The following is a 17467-nucleotide window of genomic DNA, read 5'->3' as shown; positions in this document are numbered from 1 at the left end:
AACTTTGTTGTCTGGCTAGTAAGGATCTGAAGTCAATAAAAACTAGAAATTATTATAACTTGTGCATTGCTTTATTTTTATTGTCTTAATATGGACGCAACTAAAGTAATTTACCAGCACTCTAAGAATCGCTTTTTTAATAATAAAGAGATTTAAACTTTATTATAAATACAGAATACATAACTTACGCCACAGCCTTAATTGTTTTTTATACCTAGTATTACAGTCATTGTAGTAGACGACAAGCTAAATTTTCGGGTTCAAGCCGCACCAATGCCACACTATTCACCCTTAAATCGTAGCTTAAAACATATGTTACAACAGCACACCCTTTCCGATAAAAATACAAAAAACTTATCATCCTAAGGTGATACAAAAAATCAGTTGTACTAAATGTATAATATTGATAAATTTACCCCAATTGCTGAGGATGTTGTCTAAAAGTTGGAAAGTCTTTATGAGTAATTGGGTTTAATGTTGGTACTCTAAAATGCTGGGCGAACTTTGGAAATTCTTGGCTTGCAGAAGTTAGCCCAGATTTTTCGAGTTCTTTTCGGTTTGCTAAGAAAAAAATTAAGATAAACTGGTGATTATAAGATTTTTAAACATTATGTTTGCTATGTTTGTTTACCAATTTCTAATCCGTCGTGAATTAGCAATCGCATGGTGTCGACAGTGGGTTGCATAATTCTGGCTTCGCAGAGCATTCCTTCGACAGTATCTCTATAACAATTAACACAAACGTAAAAATAATGATTTTTTGATGGACTCGCTTATTTAAAAAAAATTATGTTAATTTTATTAAACATAAAAAGGAATCTACTGAGCAATAATAGTAATGCAATAAGCAATTGATTTTTAAACGTAGTGTTTTATTTGCAATTGAATTTTAATTGTTGTGTTTTTATATTTTAAAACATAAACCTATTTCTTCTTAAAGTTTAACTTTTTGTGGTTTAGGATTAAGCGTCGTAGCCGGAAAGCCCCTTTTTAAGTATTTTCAATTTAAAATCCATCAACATTTTTCGCGCCGTCTAAAGATAAAACGAGGGCGTGATGATTTGGCCGGGAATTGATGCGGCAATAATCGAATAAAACTGCTTTTAACGGCGAAAATTAAATCGTTCGTAATGTTATCAAGTTTCTACAAAGTCGTGGGTCGACTTTAACGTTATTAGCGCGCTCGGAGTGATCTCAAGCCTGGTTGCAACATGACGAAGAATTCATTAGCGATTAAAGTAAACGTGCAATTTCGCGTGTCTTTCTTGAAATAGACATGTTTTTCGAGCAATTTCTGATTGATTTCAGGCTTGCAAGTGAAAATGTGTGACGTGTATGTGGTAAAGTCGGCAGGGAATCAATATTAAGTTAGGAAAACGATCGTCCTAAAGCGCGGCATTAATAATTAAGCGGCCTCGAAGTAATGATGTCAACCAGTCAACATTTTCGACAGTGACGCTTTCTTGATTTTATTACAGCTTCGAAATTCTGTTGAAAGCCCATTTTGGATTTTTTTTATAAAACTTAATTTAAACGTAAATTACGAAAAAATAAATTCTAAAAAAATAAATAAATTCCAACCTTTCGTATTCGTTCATTCGGGACGAATCTCTGAAACCTTTTGCGAATGGGTTGCTGTCAATTTTTAGTCTTGTAATCTGCAGTAATACGCATCATAAATACAAAATAATCTTTTTTATGCATATTTTTATCCCCGTCGTGGAAAGGTCGGCTTTGCGACCTAAACATAGAGTAACATTCGTTACCCCGACCCAGTCTCGGTTTGCTTTTGGCAGTTTGCTGCTGATTAAGTATTGGCTCAGCAGGGGTTCATACCGTTTATAGCGCCTTACTTATAGGCGCTACAGCATAAAAGCAGTGGGTATCAACCCAAGGTTGTTAATAAACACCAAATAACTAACTCTTTAGTTTTCAAGTTTTCTGTAAACTTGTATCTAATAAAAATATTATTTTGGTATATATGTAACTTACCAATTGATTTTGATACGCTGTAACTGCTGTAAATTGAGATTGCGGAAAAACAAATGTTTTATATTGTTCCTTGTTTAATTTCGATAAGTCTTTGTTGTCGTCACAATGCCTTATTAGATGAACACGTGGCTGATATCTGTGCATCGAGTTTAAAATAACCTGAAAATATTTTTTTATTTTTATGAATCTTGGACTTTGGTATTTTTTGGTATTAAGTATTTTTAGGAGTTATCGTATTGTAAGATGCCAGGATATGAACAGCATTTTAGTAATCAATTACAGTTTTAACGACATATAGTTATCAAAATGTATCAAAGGCTCTGTGTAGAAAACATCTTGAACTTGCCAGTGTGCTTACGTCATTGGCCAGTCATTTGTTTTCTTTTATCTGCAATAGCTGGCGGGTCATGCGGTTGGGATATCGTGTCAAAAGTGCCGACATACGGCACTTAGCTCCACCAATATAGTTACTAAAATTAAACCACTAACACCAAATATATTATTGTTTCACGCACTTATAGCTAATAGACAAAACATTGATATTTTATTTTCTCTTTTTAAAATTCTTTTCTGATTATTTTTTTTATATAAAAACAGTATTAACACAAGTTAAAACCTTGCATAAGGATTTTATGTAAACGAGGTGACAGCTTGTATAAGATAAGTTAAGGAGAAGCAATTAATCATTGGTTGCAATGCGTATGGCATCGTGTTTTGACTGCACTAACCTGTCTTCGCAAGATAAGAAAATCTTCAAACTATATTTGCTATTCACTTAAACCAATGGCGAAACAAATATCTTTAAGTTCAACAACAAAAAAATTGGATAATCACAAGTAAACGACATTTTAAATTCTTAAACATTTTACATAAAATCTTTTTTAAGTTAAGAATGTTACTTACATGGCTGTTTTGATCAAGTTCATTGTTGGTGAGCTTCAGTTTTTCAAAAGAAAACATTTGCTTGTTGATTTGTGCGCCGCTTAGCGGTGAGTCCGGATGGATGTAGAGCCGATGTGGAAGAGGAGGATCCGCTTTTCCTAAAACAACATCTTTACATTATAAAAATAAAGATAACAGTGGTTTTCTAGCAAAGTTTTGTTAAAAAATGTTGTCAAGTTCATAAAACAACAAAATCCAGTATAAGAGCAGTTCACAAGAAATCAAATACAAAATGGAGACAAATATTTTAATTAAAAAAACCTGCAACTAGCCAACAAGAGCGGTGGTAAGCATATCTATAACGTTTGTTGTCCACTGAAACAATATCCATGGCAACAAGATACTTTTCATTTGTGAGAGCTTTTGAGAAAGAAACACGAACAGTCGGGAACATTCTTCTATAACATTAAACATTTTGAATCAATATCTAACTTTTTATTTATTTTTTTTAAGTTGTATATATAAAGTAATATATCTTCATCTAATTTTTTATATTTTTGTGTTTTTTAATTTGGTTTATTTAAAGTTTAATTAAAACTATAGCAGTAATTACCTCCCAGATTTTGTGATTATCATTTCAGTTCCCAGGTCGTGGAATTTGTTCCATAATTCTTTAGTTTCCAGTATGCAATTTACTTCTAGTAATGCTGGGTGTTTGGGCTTACTCGACTCTGTCATATTTTCTGGTTTAACAATATTGTGGGGGCGATTGCCTGACTCCACTGTTTCTTCGAAATTGTCGGATTTTTCAAGGCATTTCAAGTTCGTGAAGTTCGATTTTTCTAAATTAAAAAAAAATGTTTAAATATTTATACTTGAATAAAAAGGCAATGTTTTAAAGTAATAATACATACACTAAATATATAAACTTGTTAGAAAAAAGAATATTAACAATTTTAAAGTTTACCAGTTTTGCTGTTTGTTATAACTTCTTTTCTCATAATAGATTCAATCGAAAAAGCGTTGGCATTTGACGACATTTTCTTTGGACTATTTTTTGTTTCTTTAATTTCTTCCATTATTTAAAATGTTATTGTAACTTTTAATACAACTTATATTTTATATCATTTTTGTTAAAATTAACTCAACCTTTTTGCAACAATTTTTATTATATATTAGTATAATATTTACTAAATTAATAACTATACTATTAGAGAATTAGAGATAGATATCTCTAAATATATACGATATTATTCTTCTGCCTATGTTATCCTTTTTATTTATTTTAACTTTTTAGAAATAGTTTTTTTCACACATTAACTTGTTTTGGGTATTTTTGACTGTCGATGTTTTGTTAAACTGTGTGGCGGCCATTTTAAGGTGGTTCTAATTTGATTATCGTCCTGACGTCTGTATCGTACGACACATATGTCGCACAAGACGCTTTCTCGACACTTAACTAAGTTAACTTCATTAAAAATGGGAAAAGCATAGCACTTTGATGAAGATTGTGTTTTAGGGTGTACACTTTAAATATAGCTTATTCTAAATAAGTAACTTATAAAAAAAATATATAATTTTTTTTTGTAATTTTCGCGGCATAATCGATAAAACAAAACTAATAGAAAACATTTTAAATTTTATTTTAACTTTCTGGATTACAAAATTATTTTAATTTTTTATTTTTTGTGCGTATTTTAAATATTACACTATATCAAATATTTTTCTTATGTCATAAATTTATTTATCGAAATTTTTTTTCTTGGAATCTTTTTTTTCTGAAAACTGAATTTAAAACTTTTAGATTTAAAATTTGTTGATTTTTAAATTTAAATTAAATTTGGATCGGGTCCTTTCCGAATTCTTTAATTTTAAAGTTTTTATAAATATAATGTTGGTTGACTTTTGTTAAATTACTTTAAGGTGTTTTATATTTTAAAGTGCAATATAGTTTTATTTTTTTAAATAAACCCATTAGAAAACAGATATTAACGACGCATACAATTTGTTTTTAATATATTTGAATGAAACTAAGATTTTTGTGAGGATAATTATTTTGTAAACAAACTTTCCTTACCAACCATGCGTATCGTAAATATTCTTGTTGTTTTCATTCGCGCGTGTTAGAAAAATTTTTAAAATACCAGTTTTTGGAATAAATTAAATATACCAATGCTCTTTATTTTGTGCAAAGCAAAATTATGCGTTTAAGTTTGTGTAAGCTGTTATAAACAGCTTGTTTGTGAAGCTAAGGTGTGGTGATGCAGAATTTCAAGTATCCTACAAATTTAAAATTGGAGTAAATACAAAAATATTCAGAAAATGCGATTTTGATAAACAATCAGACTATCAGACAATTAAAATTTTACATTTTACCAACTGACCAAGATGTGAATAAACAAAAGTAATAGTTTTAAACCACAGTTAACACCTATACTTTGCTTTTCAGGTTTTAGAATAAAAATGTTACAATAACAGAAATTTTGATAATGCCACGAGATTCCAAACAAAAAACTCTGTTTCAGTCTTGGAAGTGCAAAACAAAAGACAATGAACCAAGGCAAAATTCACCGTCAGATTTAAAAATTAAGAACCAAATTAATAAAAAGAAAAATCAACCTTCGAGTTCTAAACAAAATGATGTGATTGAAATAAGTTCAACAGAAATGGATGATGATGATTTGCTCTGTGCAACAATTGCTTTAGAGGGGGATTGTAGTTCGGACAACATTGGAAAAAATACTAATGGTAAATTGGCTATTGGTTTAAAATTTTTTTTAAATGTAATTAAATTAAATATATCTTGCCGTTATCCAATCTGAAAAGTAGAGCAGTTTTCGACGAGATCTCGTGCGCGCAAGCTTAAAAAACGGCGTGACCACGCGTGCTTGCGTAGACTGGAAATTTGGGTACGCGTGCAAGCTCGGTCACGCAATTTATGTTAGCGTGTTTTACTTGAATTTGGCTTAAATATGCTACTACAAGGCGTTAGTATTGCACAGGTGCGGATTTTGTTAAAATCCAGGCGTGCAAAATGTTAATTTCAGGTGTGCATTTTTTTCACCAAAAATATACCCTACTTTCCGTAATTTTTTAGCTGGTAAGAAAAATAAAGATTTAATAAAATTATGTTCATATAGCTTGTTTAAGTTTAAAGAAATTTATGTTTAGATCCTGTTGAACACATTACTGGATTTGATAATTTTGCTGGAAAATTGTGGATATACCCAACTAACTATCCAATCCGTGCATATCAACAAAAAATTGTTAAAACTGCCATTTTCAACAACACCTTAGTTGCCTTGCCAACTGGACTTGGAAAAACTTTTATTGCTGCAGTGGTTATGTATAATTTTTATAGATGGTATCCTCAAGGGAAAATAGTGTTTATGGCACCTACAAAACCACTTGTTGCTCAGCAAATAGATGCTTGTTATAATATCATGGGAATTCCTATGGAGGATCAGATTCAAATGACAGGTTAAATAAAACTTTATATTTTACAGATTTTATTCAAATTTTGTTATATGGTATGTCTGAATTACTTTGTTATTGCATTATTACATTGCCAATATAACAAACATGTAACTTCTCGATTTTTAGTATATATATTGGTAAAGAAGTTATAAAAACAATTAAATTTCTGCAATAGTAACTATTATTATTATGTTTACTTACTCATCCCATTTTTCATTTTTTTAAATATTTCTTAAATTTATTGTTTTTATTTTAAAATATATACACAGAATAATTTAAAAATTTGTATAACATTTGTTTTGAAATTAGGGTCAACAATGGCTTCAAACCGACGACAAGAATTATGGAACAACAAACGGGTTTTCTTTTTAACACCACAAGTTATAAACAATGATTTAGCAAAAGGAGTTTGTTGTGCTAATTCTATAAAATGTTTGGTCATTGATGAGGCACATAAGGCTCTTGGAAATCATGCATATTGTCAAGTAAGAATGACAGTTTTGATATTTTTAAATAGATATATTCATGCTTGTTTTAATGTAGTCAGAACACTTGTTTGCACTACATGAGGTCTGTGGTTTGATTTTCACTGCTTTGATACTGAAGCGCCCTTGAGTAAGGCACTATAAACAGGAATAAACCCCTGCTAAGCCTACACCTAATCAGTTGGTTAATTATCAGGCGATTACAATCTATAATATATAAAACTGTGAAAGACAACTAGAGACTGGGTAGGAGTGACTGATGTTGCCTTATGTTTAGGTCGTGAAGTCGACCTTCCCACATCGATAATAGATAAACGTGAAAAAACTATGATTAAGTATAAGGTTATGAGTATACAACAACAAAAATGTTGAAAATAAAATTTTTTTAGGTTGTGCAACAAATAATTGGTTACTCAAAAGATTTTCGAATTCTTGCTTTAAGTGCAACTCCTGGAACAGATATCAGAACTGTACAACAAGTAAATTTATTTATATATTTTTTTAGTAATGCTGTCATAATGAATTTGTAATGCAAATGGAATTGGAAATTGTTAAATTTAACCATAATTCATATTGTTTAGGTGATAAAGAATTTGTTAATTAGTAACATAGAGATTAGATCAGAAGATTCAATAGATATTAAACAATACACACATGCTCGTGTTATCAACAAAATTGTTGTCAAACTTAATGACCAAATCAACAAAATTAAGGAAAAATATTTCAAGGTAAATAACTTAATGAAAAAAAATAAAAGAGTTTTTACTATTATTTTTATTCTTTTGTTATTTTATTAACTGTTTTTCAGTTATTTTGTTTTTTGTTACATTTATATATCCTCGATGTGAGAAGGTTGACTTCACAACCTAAACATAGAGTAACATCAGTTACCCCGACTCAGTCTCAAGTTGACTTTGGCAGTTTAGGATTTTATTTATTTTGATTATAATTGCTCGCTTATTATAAGTTGCAATTAAGTATTGGCTCAGCAGGAGTTTATGTCGTCTATAGGATTTTACTTTAACGGCTTTACACCATGAGAACAGTGGGATTGAAACCCAGGACCTCATAAAGTGAATACAAGTGTTCTGACCACTTCACCATGCTGCTGTTTTAGTTTTACAGATGCTGTAAATTTTTTATTCTATTTTTTTATTATTAAATTCAGGTGATTGAAGTTTTTATTGGAAATTTGGTTCGCTGTAAAGCTTTGTACAATCCTGATATTCAATATTTGTCCAAGTACAGACTCTTAATGGCACGGGATCAATATAGGAAGGATCCACCCACTGGGCTCTCTGTAAGAACAAAATATTTATCTTTATAGGGTTAACAAAACTTTTAAATTATTGTGTAGGTCATATTATTTTTAAGCCTTTGCTACTAGGTTTAATTTATATATTACCTTTACTGGGTAAGGAAATTAACTTATTCTTTGTTGCATTTTGTGTAAATATATAAGTTGCGATTTTTTATATTATTTAAGCATTTTTATTTAAAATATTTTATATATTTTAGAGACAAGTAATGGGAATAATTGAAGGTGATTTTGCAATGTCAGTAAGTTTATATCATGGTCTTGAATTACTACTACAACATGGAATGAAATCTTTTTTTATTTTTCTGAAAGGAATAATGGATGGAAATAAAGGTGAATAAATAAATATTGCTCTTAATAATTTAAATTTGCATATAATTATTGATAAACCATTTAAACATATAAGTTTATTTTTTTTCGGTATTATATAGGATAACTTTACTCTTGCCTAACTTAAGTTAAGGATATTGTTGACCTGATAGATTGTCTGATTATAATTATGCTTTAATATGGTTTTTGTGCATGGAAGAAGTATTCACTAGTTTTAGCTTATTAATTAACTAATCTTTAACATGTAAGCAGTGAGAATCGAACCCAGAACTCCCAGGTCTTTAAACACTGCACAAGGTCGCTGATATTTAAAAAAAATACACAAGTTCTATTTAATATATATCTTTGTTGCATTAAAGGTAACATGAGAGCAAGAAGCATTTTAAGCAACAATGCCGACTTCCGATCGATTTATGATGAGTTAATTCTCTTATTCGGGGCTTCCCCCTCATCCTCAGTTTTGTTAACTCAAGCAAATGAAAATAAACGCTCAAGCATAAAACTTGAAAAAGTAAGTTTTTGAAATATTTTTGTTTGTTTAGTCTACCGCTGTATTATAAAGTTCAATGCCAAAATATTTTAGCTTACAATTATAAATAATTATTTTTACAAAAAAGATTTATGCTTTAAAACAAAATTTCACTATTTTATGTTTGTTGGTATCACAGAAATCAGATCAACTAAACTATGTTTATAGCCATCCCAAAATAAAGGAATTGGAAAAAATTGTTTTAAAACATTTTCAAGACTGGAAAAATGGTAAAAATTAATTGCTAGTCAGTATATATAATATATAAAACTGCAATATTTGGTTTATAAGTAAATTATTTTGGGGATATATTAGTTGCAAGTTGCGACTTTATCACAACAATTTAAATAAGCCCATAGTGCACACAATTAATTTTTTTAACGTCATAAAAAAAATTTTTAATCAAGATGCAGCGAAAGATTCTATGAACACGAGAGTCATGGTATTCTGTCAATACCGAGACAGTGTTAGTGAAATCACTGAGTTGTTGCAGACCCATCGACCTTTACTTAAACCTATGCAATTTGTTGGGCATGCACCTACAACAACACCCAATAAAAAAGATGCAAATTCTAAGGCTACTCCCAATCGAAGGTTTACACAAAAAGATCAATTGATGGTAAAAACAAATGTGTATTATTAATTTAAGTTAACTTTAGGCCCTTGCACATTTATTAACTAAAATTGGGTAGAGCTAAGATAAAATTAATCTAAATTTCATTAAAAAAATATATATATGTATATATATCTTCTTACTTATTTTTACTTTAACTAGATTATTTTTTGATTTAATAAAGTTAATCAACTTTTAGCCTATTAAAGTTCTTTTAAATTTGTATGTGTAACAATTCTACATTTTTAAAGGTTTAAATTTTAAAAAGATTTTTTAAATTTAATACTTTTTAGGTTTGTAAACTTTTTTTGTAAAAATTCCACATTATACTTTTTCAAGGTTGTGGAAAAATTTCGATCCGGAGGTTACAACATCCTCGTGTCCACCTGTGTAGGAGAAGAGGGATTGGACATAGGTGATGTAGATCTTATTGTGTGTTTCGACTCCCACAAAAGTCCTATTCGATTGGTGCAAAGAATGGGAAGAACGGGAAGAAAAAGGGAAGGAAGAATCGTGATGTTGGTTACAGAAGGAAAGGAGGAAAGGGTATTTAATTTAAATGTTATTAATGTGCTTAGGTTTAATTGCATGAATTAAAAACGTAATATTTTGTTATTCTAATGTAAAATTTCTTAAACTGAAGTTGAACTAGTTTAGATGATAGGTCTATTTAGTTTTTTAATTTTCTTTGCATTTTACATAATATATAATATACCCAATTTTATTTGTATTTATATTTTTAATAACACATTTTTTTCCGGTCTAGCTAGACTAAAAAAATTAAAAAATGCAATTTTTTGTTAGGATTATAACAGTAGTGTGGCCAGTAAGAAAACTATCCACAAAGCGATCACTGGGAATGCTGGAAAATCGTTGCAATATTACCCTCACAATCCTAGGATGGTTCCTATTGGTTTGAACCCAACTTGTCACCAAATGTTTATCACCGTGGCACCACAAACTAAAAAACAAGAAAAAAATAAAAAAACTTTAAAAAGTGAGAAAAAGTTGGGAATCAATTTGGATGTTTCAGTGATGCTAAAACAAGGTATTAAGTAATTTATAACTTTTGTGCTTACATGCTGCATTATATAGCATTTATGATACCATTAACTAATAATATTTTTAGTCAGCGGCTGAAACACTTTGCATTTTTTCACAAGGTCCTGGGTTAGGTACCAGGTGCTTTAATGCGGTAGGGCACTTGTTTGAGGCTATATACTTGGCATTTAATCCTTATATTTTAAACTGTTAAAGGCAACTTGGGACAGGGTCAGGGTAACTAATGTTATCTAAGGTTTAGGTTATGAAGTCAATCTTTTTACAGTAAGGGTAAATACAAAAATAACATATTGCTACTTAATGCAGGATGTGCCAAAACAAGTTTAACAACAAGCCAGTTAAATTTGTACAAGGAAAAATATCAATATGTTGGAACTGTCAAAACCTTACCACAGTCAGGACGATTCATTTCACTAAACAAAAAGGTAACAAACTTGTTTTTAAAACTGGCACTTCTATTTCGTATCAAATTAACTTCGAATTTTTTTTTTCATTTTGGAAAAAAAATTTTTTTTGACAGAATAAAGTTGAAAGCACTGATACAAGCAGTGAACTATCTCTATCAGAATGGTTGCCATGGCAATGTCGACCTCAAAATTCAACTTTCGGACATTCATATAGTAGCACCATGCTAACAGAAGTAAAAAATATACTTAGTTAAAGCTATAACTTGTTTTCAAAATAAAATATTACTTTTTTTTAGATTTTGCAGATGTCGAATTCCGAACTAAATCAAGAGGATGATTTTTCATTTAAAGATACAACAAACAATGTGAATAAAAATACTTCCACAAAGAAATCTAATATTTTTCCTGATAATAAAACAGTGGACAATAGTACGGCAATAAAAAACCAAGCCACAGTTCAAGATGTAAATACTGATAATGAAGTTATAGAAATCAGTGATGATATTGACATGGAAATATCTTTGCCTACTGAACACTCACTACCACAGAACGCAAGTTACAATAAAGAGGTAAATAATGCAGAATTTAGAAACGAAAACCAGGATTTTGGTGACAGTTTGCCATTTTCGTTAAGCGAAGACTTATCACCTTTATTTCCTACATCACAATATACTGATAGCTCTGAGAATTCTTCAGAACAAAACACCGTTGATGACATGCCGCCTATATTATGTGATACGTTTAATTTTATGGACGATTTAGAAGTAAAAACCAAAAATCCAATTTGTTTTAAATTGTTTGATTCCGATTCTGATACTGAATTGGATGAAAAACCTAATAAAACAACTTTAAATAGAACTACAAAAACTGTTTTCCCCGAGCAAAAGGAAGCTGGTGAACAAATATCAACATTAAAAACTGAAATAATAACATGTAAACCATTTGACACAGAAATTAAAGATAAACATACAAATATTACTACAGTTAAAAAAGAAGTTAAGCAAGAAAACATAAACAGTTTTAAAGTATCAAATAATGATGAAGGCTGTTCTTTTAATAACACTTATTTAAAAACTGGTGTTAAACTAAAGAAAGAATTTAATATTCTTCAAAAACAGCCAAATTGTTTAGTTAAAAAAAGAGGTTTGTCTTTTGCCAAAGTTGAAACAACAATTTCTTTTGATGCATCAGCAGATATGTTTGGTGGTCAATTTGATTTAGATTTTGATATTGACAGTCAACCCTTCACTCAAGCTTTTGGTAAGAATAAAACAAATATGTCATTTGGGGAGCAAGCTGAGAGTTGTAAGACACTTAATGTTGTGCATGACAATATGTCTATAGAAGAAAAAAGTCTAAAAAAAATCCCATTCTGTCAATATAAATCAGATTTGCCTAATTCTGAAATTTCAATGGACATTTCTGAAAAATCAACAGCATTTAATCAAGTTGAATTAGATTGTTCGGAACAGAAAAACATAACTAAGAACACTACTACTACTAGTAAAAAAAGTCTTAAAGTGAATTTAACACAAGTTAATAGATTAGAAAACCGGGCGCTTTTTGCCGATCTCTCATCCAATTCAATGTGTGATGATATTCCATGTGCTGCTGTTAAACCACTCACTTTTTTTGATGAAAATGTAACAAATCAAAGTAATAACAGTCTAAAAAGAAAACATGGCATGCCTATAAAATGTGATTCTCCTGAATTGTACTTTGGAGACGACTCAGACTTTGAGGAATTTTTAATCGAACCAAAAAAGAAAAAGGTTAAAGAAAATACAGATGAAGGTATGATAATGAACTTTACTTTTAATAAAATATTTTGCAATAGATCTAAAATGATACTGTTTTTTTTGTTCTAGAATTTTATCCAAGTACCCCTGTTGAATTTTTGAGGAAAAAGAAACGAATTCCAATCATCGAATCAGATACTTCATGTTGTAGTGATGTTGATCCATCTACAAACAATTTTAATAATTCAGTATTAACTCCTTTAAAGGATTTTAAGTCTAACGAAAAACTTGAAAATTTTCTCAAAATGAAGGATCTACAAAAGCATGCAAAACATAGCACTCCCAAAACTGAAATAGCCAATAATAACAATAAAACTACTAAACCTGTTTCAAAAAAGAAGGTAAAATTGTAAAAATTATTTTTTTTTTGTATCATGTATGCTCCAGTAATAGGGCTACAAAGTAAGTAAAACTGCTGTTTTGGTGCACAGGCAAATTATCACAAGCAAATTTTTGCTAAAAGTTGTGACCACATTGCTGAAATCGAAATCTCAAATCGTATGGTGGGCTGTCAATTAGTTTTTTTTCATAAAAATAATTTTCAAAAAAAAAATAATATTTTTTTGCATATATTCTGCTTTGCAAAATGTTTAGAAAAGAATTTGTTCATTTATTGATGACGAGGCAGAACTAAGCGGTGATGACACATCATTTGATGACATCACTAGTGATGATGTCATGGACGAGGAAATGTTAAATTTTTTTAACGATGCTTCACAACTTACCCAACATGTTGATGGTGACGGTAAATGAAAAAAAACAAAATCTTTTTAAAAATAACTTATTATTTAAAATTTGTTTAAAAATTGTGATTGTAATATATAATTTTTAGTAGCATTTATATTATTTTTATGAGGAAAAATGCATAAAAATTTTTAATAAATTTACCAAAATTTTTTGTAGAAACAAGACCAGATGAGCAAGCTATGTATTTAAAATCAGTTGCTGCTTCTAAGTTTCAACCATCAGATGTTGAAAACTTTAAGGGAAAATACAAACTAGCTTATAATAGGGGGCGCGATATTGATGTATTTTCACAGGTAATTATTTTATTTTTACTTCTCTTAAAATACTTTTTAATATCGGTAGCAACAGCGGTATACAACAAAATAAACAAAAGATTTAAAACTTTTACACAACATTTTTAAAATCAATAAATATTTAAATATTATCTTTAACTGTTTGGATTTTTTTTAATGTATACACATTTAAGTAGTATTTAAAATAAGTTATTTAACTTTTGTATAGTTCCAGATTGTTATAGTTATTTTATCTAATTCTTATTTAAAATTAGGAGGAGGTTGATTTAAATGAAAGTTATGAGAACGATAGTTTTTGTGTTGATGACAACGTAGTAGAAACCTCGCATGAACTTGGTGAAATTACCCTTCTGGAACCTTGTACTCAGATTATGGCTACAACAAAAGCCACCACTCGAGCTCAGGTTAGTATTAATTATCACAAAATGTAATTGGTTTAATTGCTTTTGTTTCCTCAAAAATACAATGGTAATGGATATAGGGATATAGAATTGTGTGGGACTATAAGTAAATGTTAACCAAAATTTTGGGAATGCATGTTAGGACAACTTTTTTGTACTTTGCTGCGGGGTGCTGGAAGCAAAAGGGGGATGGTGGAAAATTGAACTTAAAGGCCGAGGGATGATGCGGGATGACTTTAAAGCGAAAAAATATTGTGGGCATAATTGAAAAACTTTGCTTCTTTCTGCATTTCATGAATTTTTGCCCCTATTTCCTGCACCCCGCAACTTTTCACATTCAGAACCTTGGTTGTATCTTGTTAACTTGGAAAATATCTTGTTAAGTATTAACTATATTATTTGTTTTAAGGCAAAGCAAACTTTAAATCAACCAAAACCAACCAAATCAAAAGTTGGTAACAAAAAAGTCAAATCTGGTAGAAGACGTTTAATTATTTGCGATGATAATTCAGATGAATCTTTTCTTCAAAATTCACCAACTAAACAACCTTCCATTTCCAAACCTCTAAAAATAAACAATATGGAGGACACCTCCAACGTACAAACCACCAAGAAATTTGTTAAAAACCAAAATCCCTCAAATTATCAATTTTCAAACTCTGAAAACTCGTGGAAATGCTTAGAATGTTCCTTTGTTAACTCTGACCATTTTAACACTTGTCAATCATGTAACAAATTGCATAGAAAAGTGTCATCAAGTGAAAGGTATTGTGAGTTATGTGGAAGTGTATTAACAAGTAAAGGTTGGATGTGTAAATCATGTGTGATGGTTTTAAAGAAAAGTGAAGAATCAAATGAACCACATGAAAATCAGGGTAACTTTATTTTAAAAATTTTTTTAAATTTACTTTAGTTTGTTGTGAAACATACTGTATTAGTATTATAGCTTTGCAATTAGGATCAAGTCTTAAGTTTGATTTTCCACTGCTTATTATACATATAGAATAATTAATAAGGCACACAGCTGTAAAAATTTTTATCTAGACTATTAATTATTTTTTGATAACAAAACACTTCACTTGTTTATTATTTTATTTTCAGATTTAACTAAGGAGACTCTGGACCTTGATTCTTCAAGAAGTAACCGACTAAAACAATCTTTACGAAAACAACTCGAGTTTAAAAAGAAGCGATTATCAAATTCTAGTAATTATTTAAAATTTAGTCCGTCACATTCACCCTTACATCTTGAAGCAAAAATGTAAGTTATTCCGGTAAAAATAAAATTTTAAAAAATTAATTTTTTAAGAGAAAGTTTTTATTTAGTTTGTCTTTTTCACCAAGTCCCAACAGAAATTCCAAAGTTATCTCTAATGCAAAACACACCAAGAACATGTCAAACAGTAAGCATAAAAAAGTTAAATGCATGCTAAAAAAATAATATATTTCTGTAAATTTAATTTAAACTAAATTCTGGACAGGAATAGTTTTTGATATTTTTAAATATTTGTTTAGGTCAACTGTCAATAATTGTGGACAGCAGGGAGTTGACAATTGGAGCAAACCAAATTGTTCAAACTCTTAGAACAAAACTTAAAGTAAATGTGGTTGTAACTTCCCTGAAACATAATGGATTTATTCTTGGTCACAGGTTTGCAATTCTTTTGTTATTCCCTCTGGTTATGTTTCTAACATTTTTTCAAATTAATTTTAGATTGATTTTTAAACAAAATTTATTAAAATGTTTTGTGAAACATTATAAAAAATCAAAACTTTGCGCTTTTAAACTTTTTGCTGTGTAGCTAGCAACCTTTTTTTATATAATTAAAGATAATTTTGCAACCAAATGCTATTAATGGGTGAATTAATTTATTATAACATAAACCATTAGGCAAAAATTATTTATAATAAAAAATAAAATTTCGTAAATAAACAAAAATTAAAATCATAAAAAATATGATTTAATTTAAAAAATTGTTTTTAGAATTGCTGCCATTAGAAAGTTTGTGTCGGATCTAACTTCAACTAATAACAAAACAAATCTAATTAATATTATACACAAAGTACAAAAATACTTTGTCAAAGTGTTTCTCATAATCGAAAAAGATCGCGTAAAAAAAGGTATTAAAGCAAATTCAAAATAATATAAAAAAGTAATTAAACTTTTTTAGGTCATTATGTTTGCTTTTATTTTAATAAAAACTTTAAATAATTTTTAAATATTTCAGGGATGTTTGGAAATGAAAAAGCCACAGTTTCACAAATGTCAAATTTTCGTTCAATGGTTTTAGGTTTAGCGCAAGAAAATGTTAATCTGTTATACAGCAATAATCAGGTAATTTTAGTTTATTTATTGTGCCCTAAAGTTGCTCTTTCTGTTTAAGTTTTTGATTAACTATTTTTTTTATTAAGGTTTTAAAAACAATTTGTATTTTTTGTCATAGATTATAAAACCTAGGTTTTATTAAGTTATATTTTTAAATAAAAAATGTTAGTTGGTAGTCAGTGTATTAGCAGTTAAAAAATATTGCTATACAACCTTCAGTCTTAAAAAGTAGTCATTTTTACCTATAGCTGTTTGTTTAAGTGCACCTTTTTAAGTTAAAAAATTACAATTTATTTTAACAGAACCAAACTGCTGATTTACTTTATAACTTGGCTAAAAGAGATCAACAGAAATTGGAAATTGATTCAAAATTTCTACATCAGAGGGACAATTTGGAAACTGCTGCTAGATTGGCAGTTTTTGAAAATTTTCCAGGTGTTTCGTACTTATCTGCCCTCTACCTCGCCCAAGTGTTCAAATCTATTTCATCTATTACACTAAGGTAATTTATTCAGTGATTACTAATTTAGACCAATAATATTTTAATAGGAGGAAGTTTTTAAATTTTTTGTTTATTTTTTAGTTCTGCTGAAAAAATCGAAGAGAAATGTAAAGTTACTTCTTCATTAGCTAAAATCATTTATGAATTTGTCCGCAAAACTTTTGACGAACAAATAACAGCCATTTAATTCTTCACCTTATACTATTCTATCTCTACAGTATAAGGAATGTTATACACTGCGTTTATAACCAACTTTTGGATATTAAAATAAACACAAAAATGGGTAAGCTTTAGTTTTACTCTT

At 29.3% G+C, this 17467-nt stretch overlaps 2 protein-coding genes across 3 annotated transcripts in view; one reads left to right on the top strand and one right to left on the bottom strand.

Annotated features, from left to right (window-relative positions):
- Window positions 1-3851, bottom strand: part of LOC145749804 (T-box transcription factor TBX20-like) — a 4258-nt gene extending 407 nt beyond the window's left edge. Inside the window, exons 1-8 of the mRNA XM_082565666.1 lie at window positions 3842-3851; window positions 3488-3716; window positions 3196-3332; window positions 2896-3032; window positions 1993-2151; window positions 1582-1658; window positions 632-723; window positions 417-561 (exon numbers count right to left, since the gene is read on the bottom strand). Of these exons, the coding sequence (XP_082421792.1) occupies window positions 417-561; window positions 632-723; window positions 1582-1658; window positions 1993-2151; window positions 2896-3032; window positions 3196-3332; window positions 3488-3612 (872 nt within the window). The 5' untranslated portion in view covers window positions 3613-3716; window positions 3842-3851. The remainder of the gene's footprint in view (window positions 1-416; window positions 562-631; window positions 724-1581; window positions 1659-1992; window positions 2152-2895; window positions 3033-3195; window positions 3333-3487; window positions 3717-3841) is intronic.
- A 1669-nt stretch (window positions 3852-5520) lies between these two features.
- On the top strand, window positions 5521-17440 carry LOC145750000 (uncharacterized). 2 transcript variants are annotated; one of them, XM_082565905.1, is made up of 27 exons: window positions 5521-5622; window positions 6046-6354; window positions 6661-6836; window positions 7226-7315; window positions 7418-7564; window positions 8005-8136; window positions 8355-8487; window positions 8844-8956; window positions 9153-9243; window positions 9421-9632; window positions 9966-10172; window positions 10431-10674; window positions 10995-11113; window positions 11209-11328; window positions 11392-12889; window positions 12964-13235; window positions 13489-13639; window positions 13798-13934; window positions 14189-14338; window positions 14745-15210; window positions 15437-15596; window positions 15662-15738; window positions 15851-15986; window positions 16320-16456; window positions 16564-16670; window positions 16964-17163; window positions 17245-17440. In XM_082565905.1, the coding sequence occupies exons 1-27, from the start codon at window positions 5541-5543 to the stop codon at window positions 17348-17350; spliced, it is 5772 nt and encodes a 1923-aa protein (XP_082422031.1). In that variant the 5' UTR covers window positions 5521-5540; the 3' UTR covers window positions 17351-17440. The 2 variants fall into 2 exon arrangements, with proteins under 2 accessions (XP_082422031.1, XP_082422030.1); XM_082565904.1 differs by having other exon boundaries at window positions 8844-8995.
- Window positions 17441-17467: the final 27 nt, after the last annotated feature.

Source organism: Corella eumyota, chromosome 4 (genome assembly GCF_963082875.1).
Source record: "Corella eumyota chromosome 4, kaCorEumy4.1, whole genome shotgun sequence".
In the NCBI taxonomy this organism is placed as follows: Eukaryota; Metazoa; Chordata; class Ascidiacea; order Phlebobranchia; family Corellidae; genus Corella; species Corella eumyota.
Note: the sequence above shows the minus strand (reverse complement) of the source record. Positions and strands in the feature narration are given on the sequence as shown.

What these genes read in the sequence shown, in the direction of transcription:
- LOC145750000 (XM_082565904.1), top strand. Translation starts at nt 5,541, where the DNA reads ATGGATGATGATGATTTGCTCTGTGCAACAATTGCTTTAGAGGGGGAT. An exon ending in GAAATCATGCATATTGTCAA is followed by an intron (nt 6,837 to 7,225) that starts GTAAGAATGACA and finishes AAATTTTTTTAG; the next exon opens with GTTGTGCAACAAATAATTGG. An exon ending in GGATTTATTCTTGGTCACAG is followed by an intron (nt 15,987 to 16,319) that starts GTTTGCAATTCT and finishes AATTGTTTTTAG; the next exon opens with AATTGCTGCCATTAGAAAGT.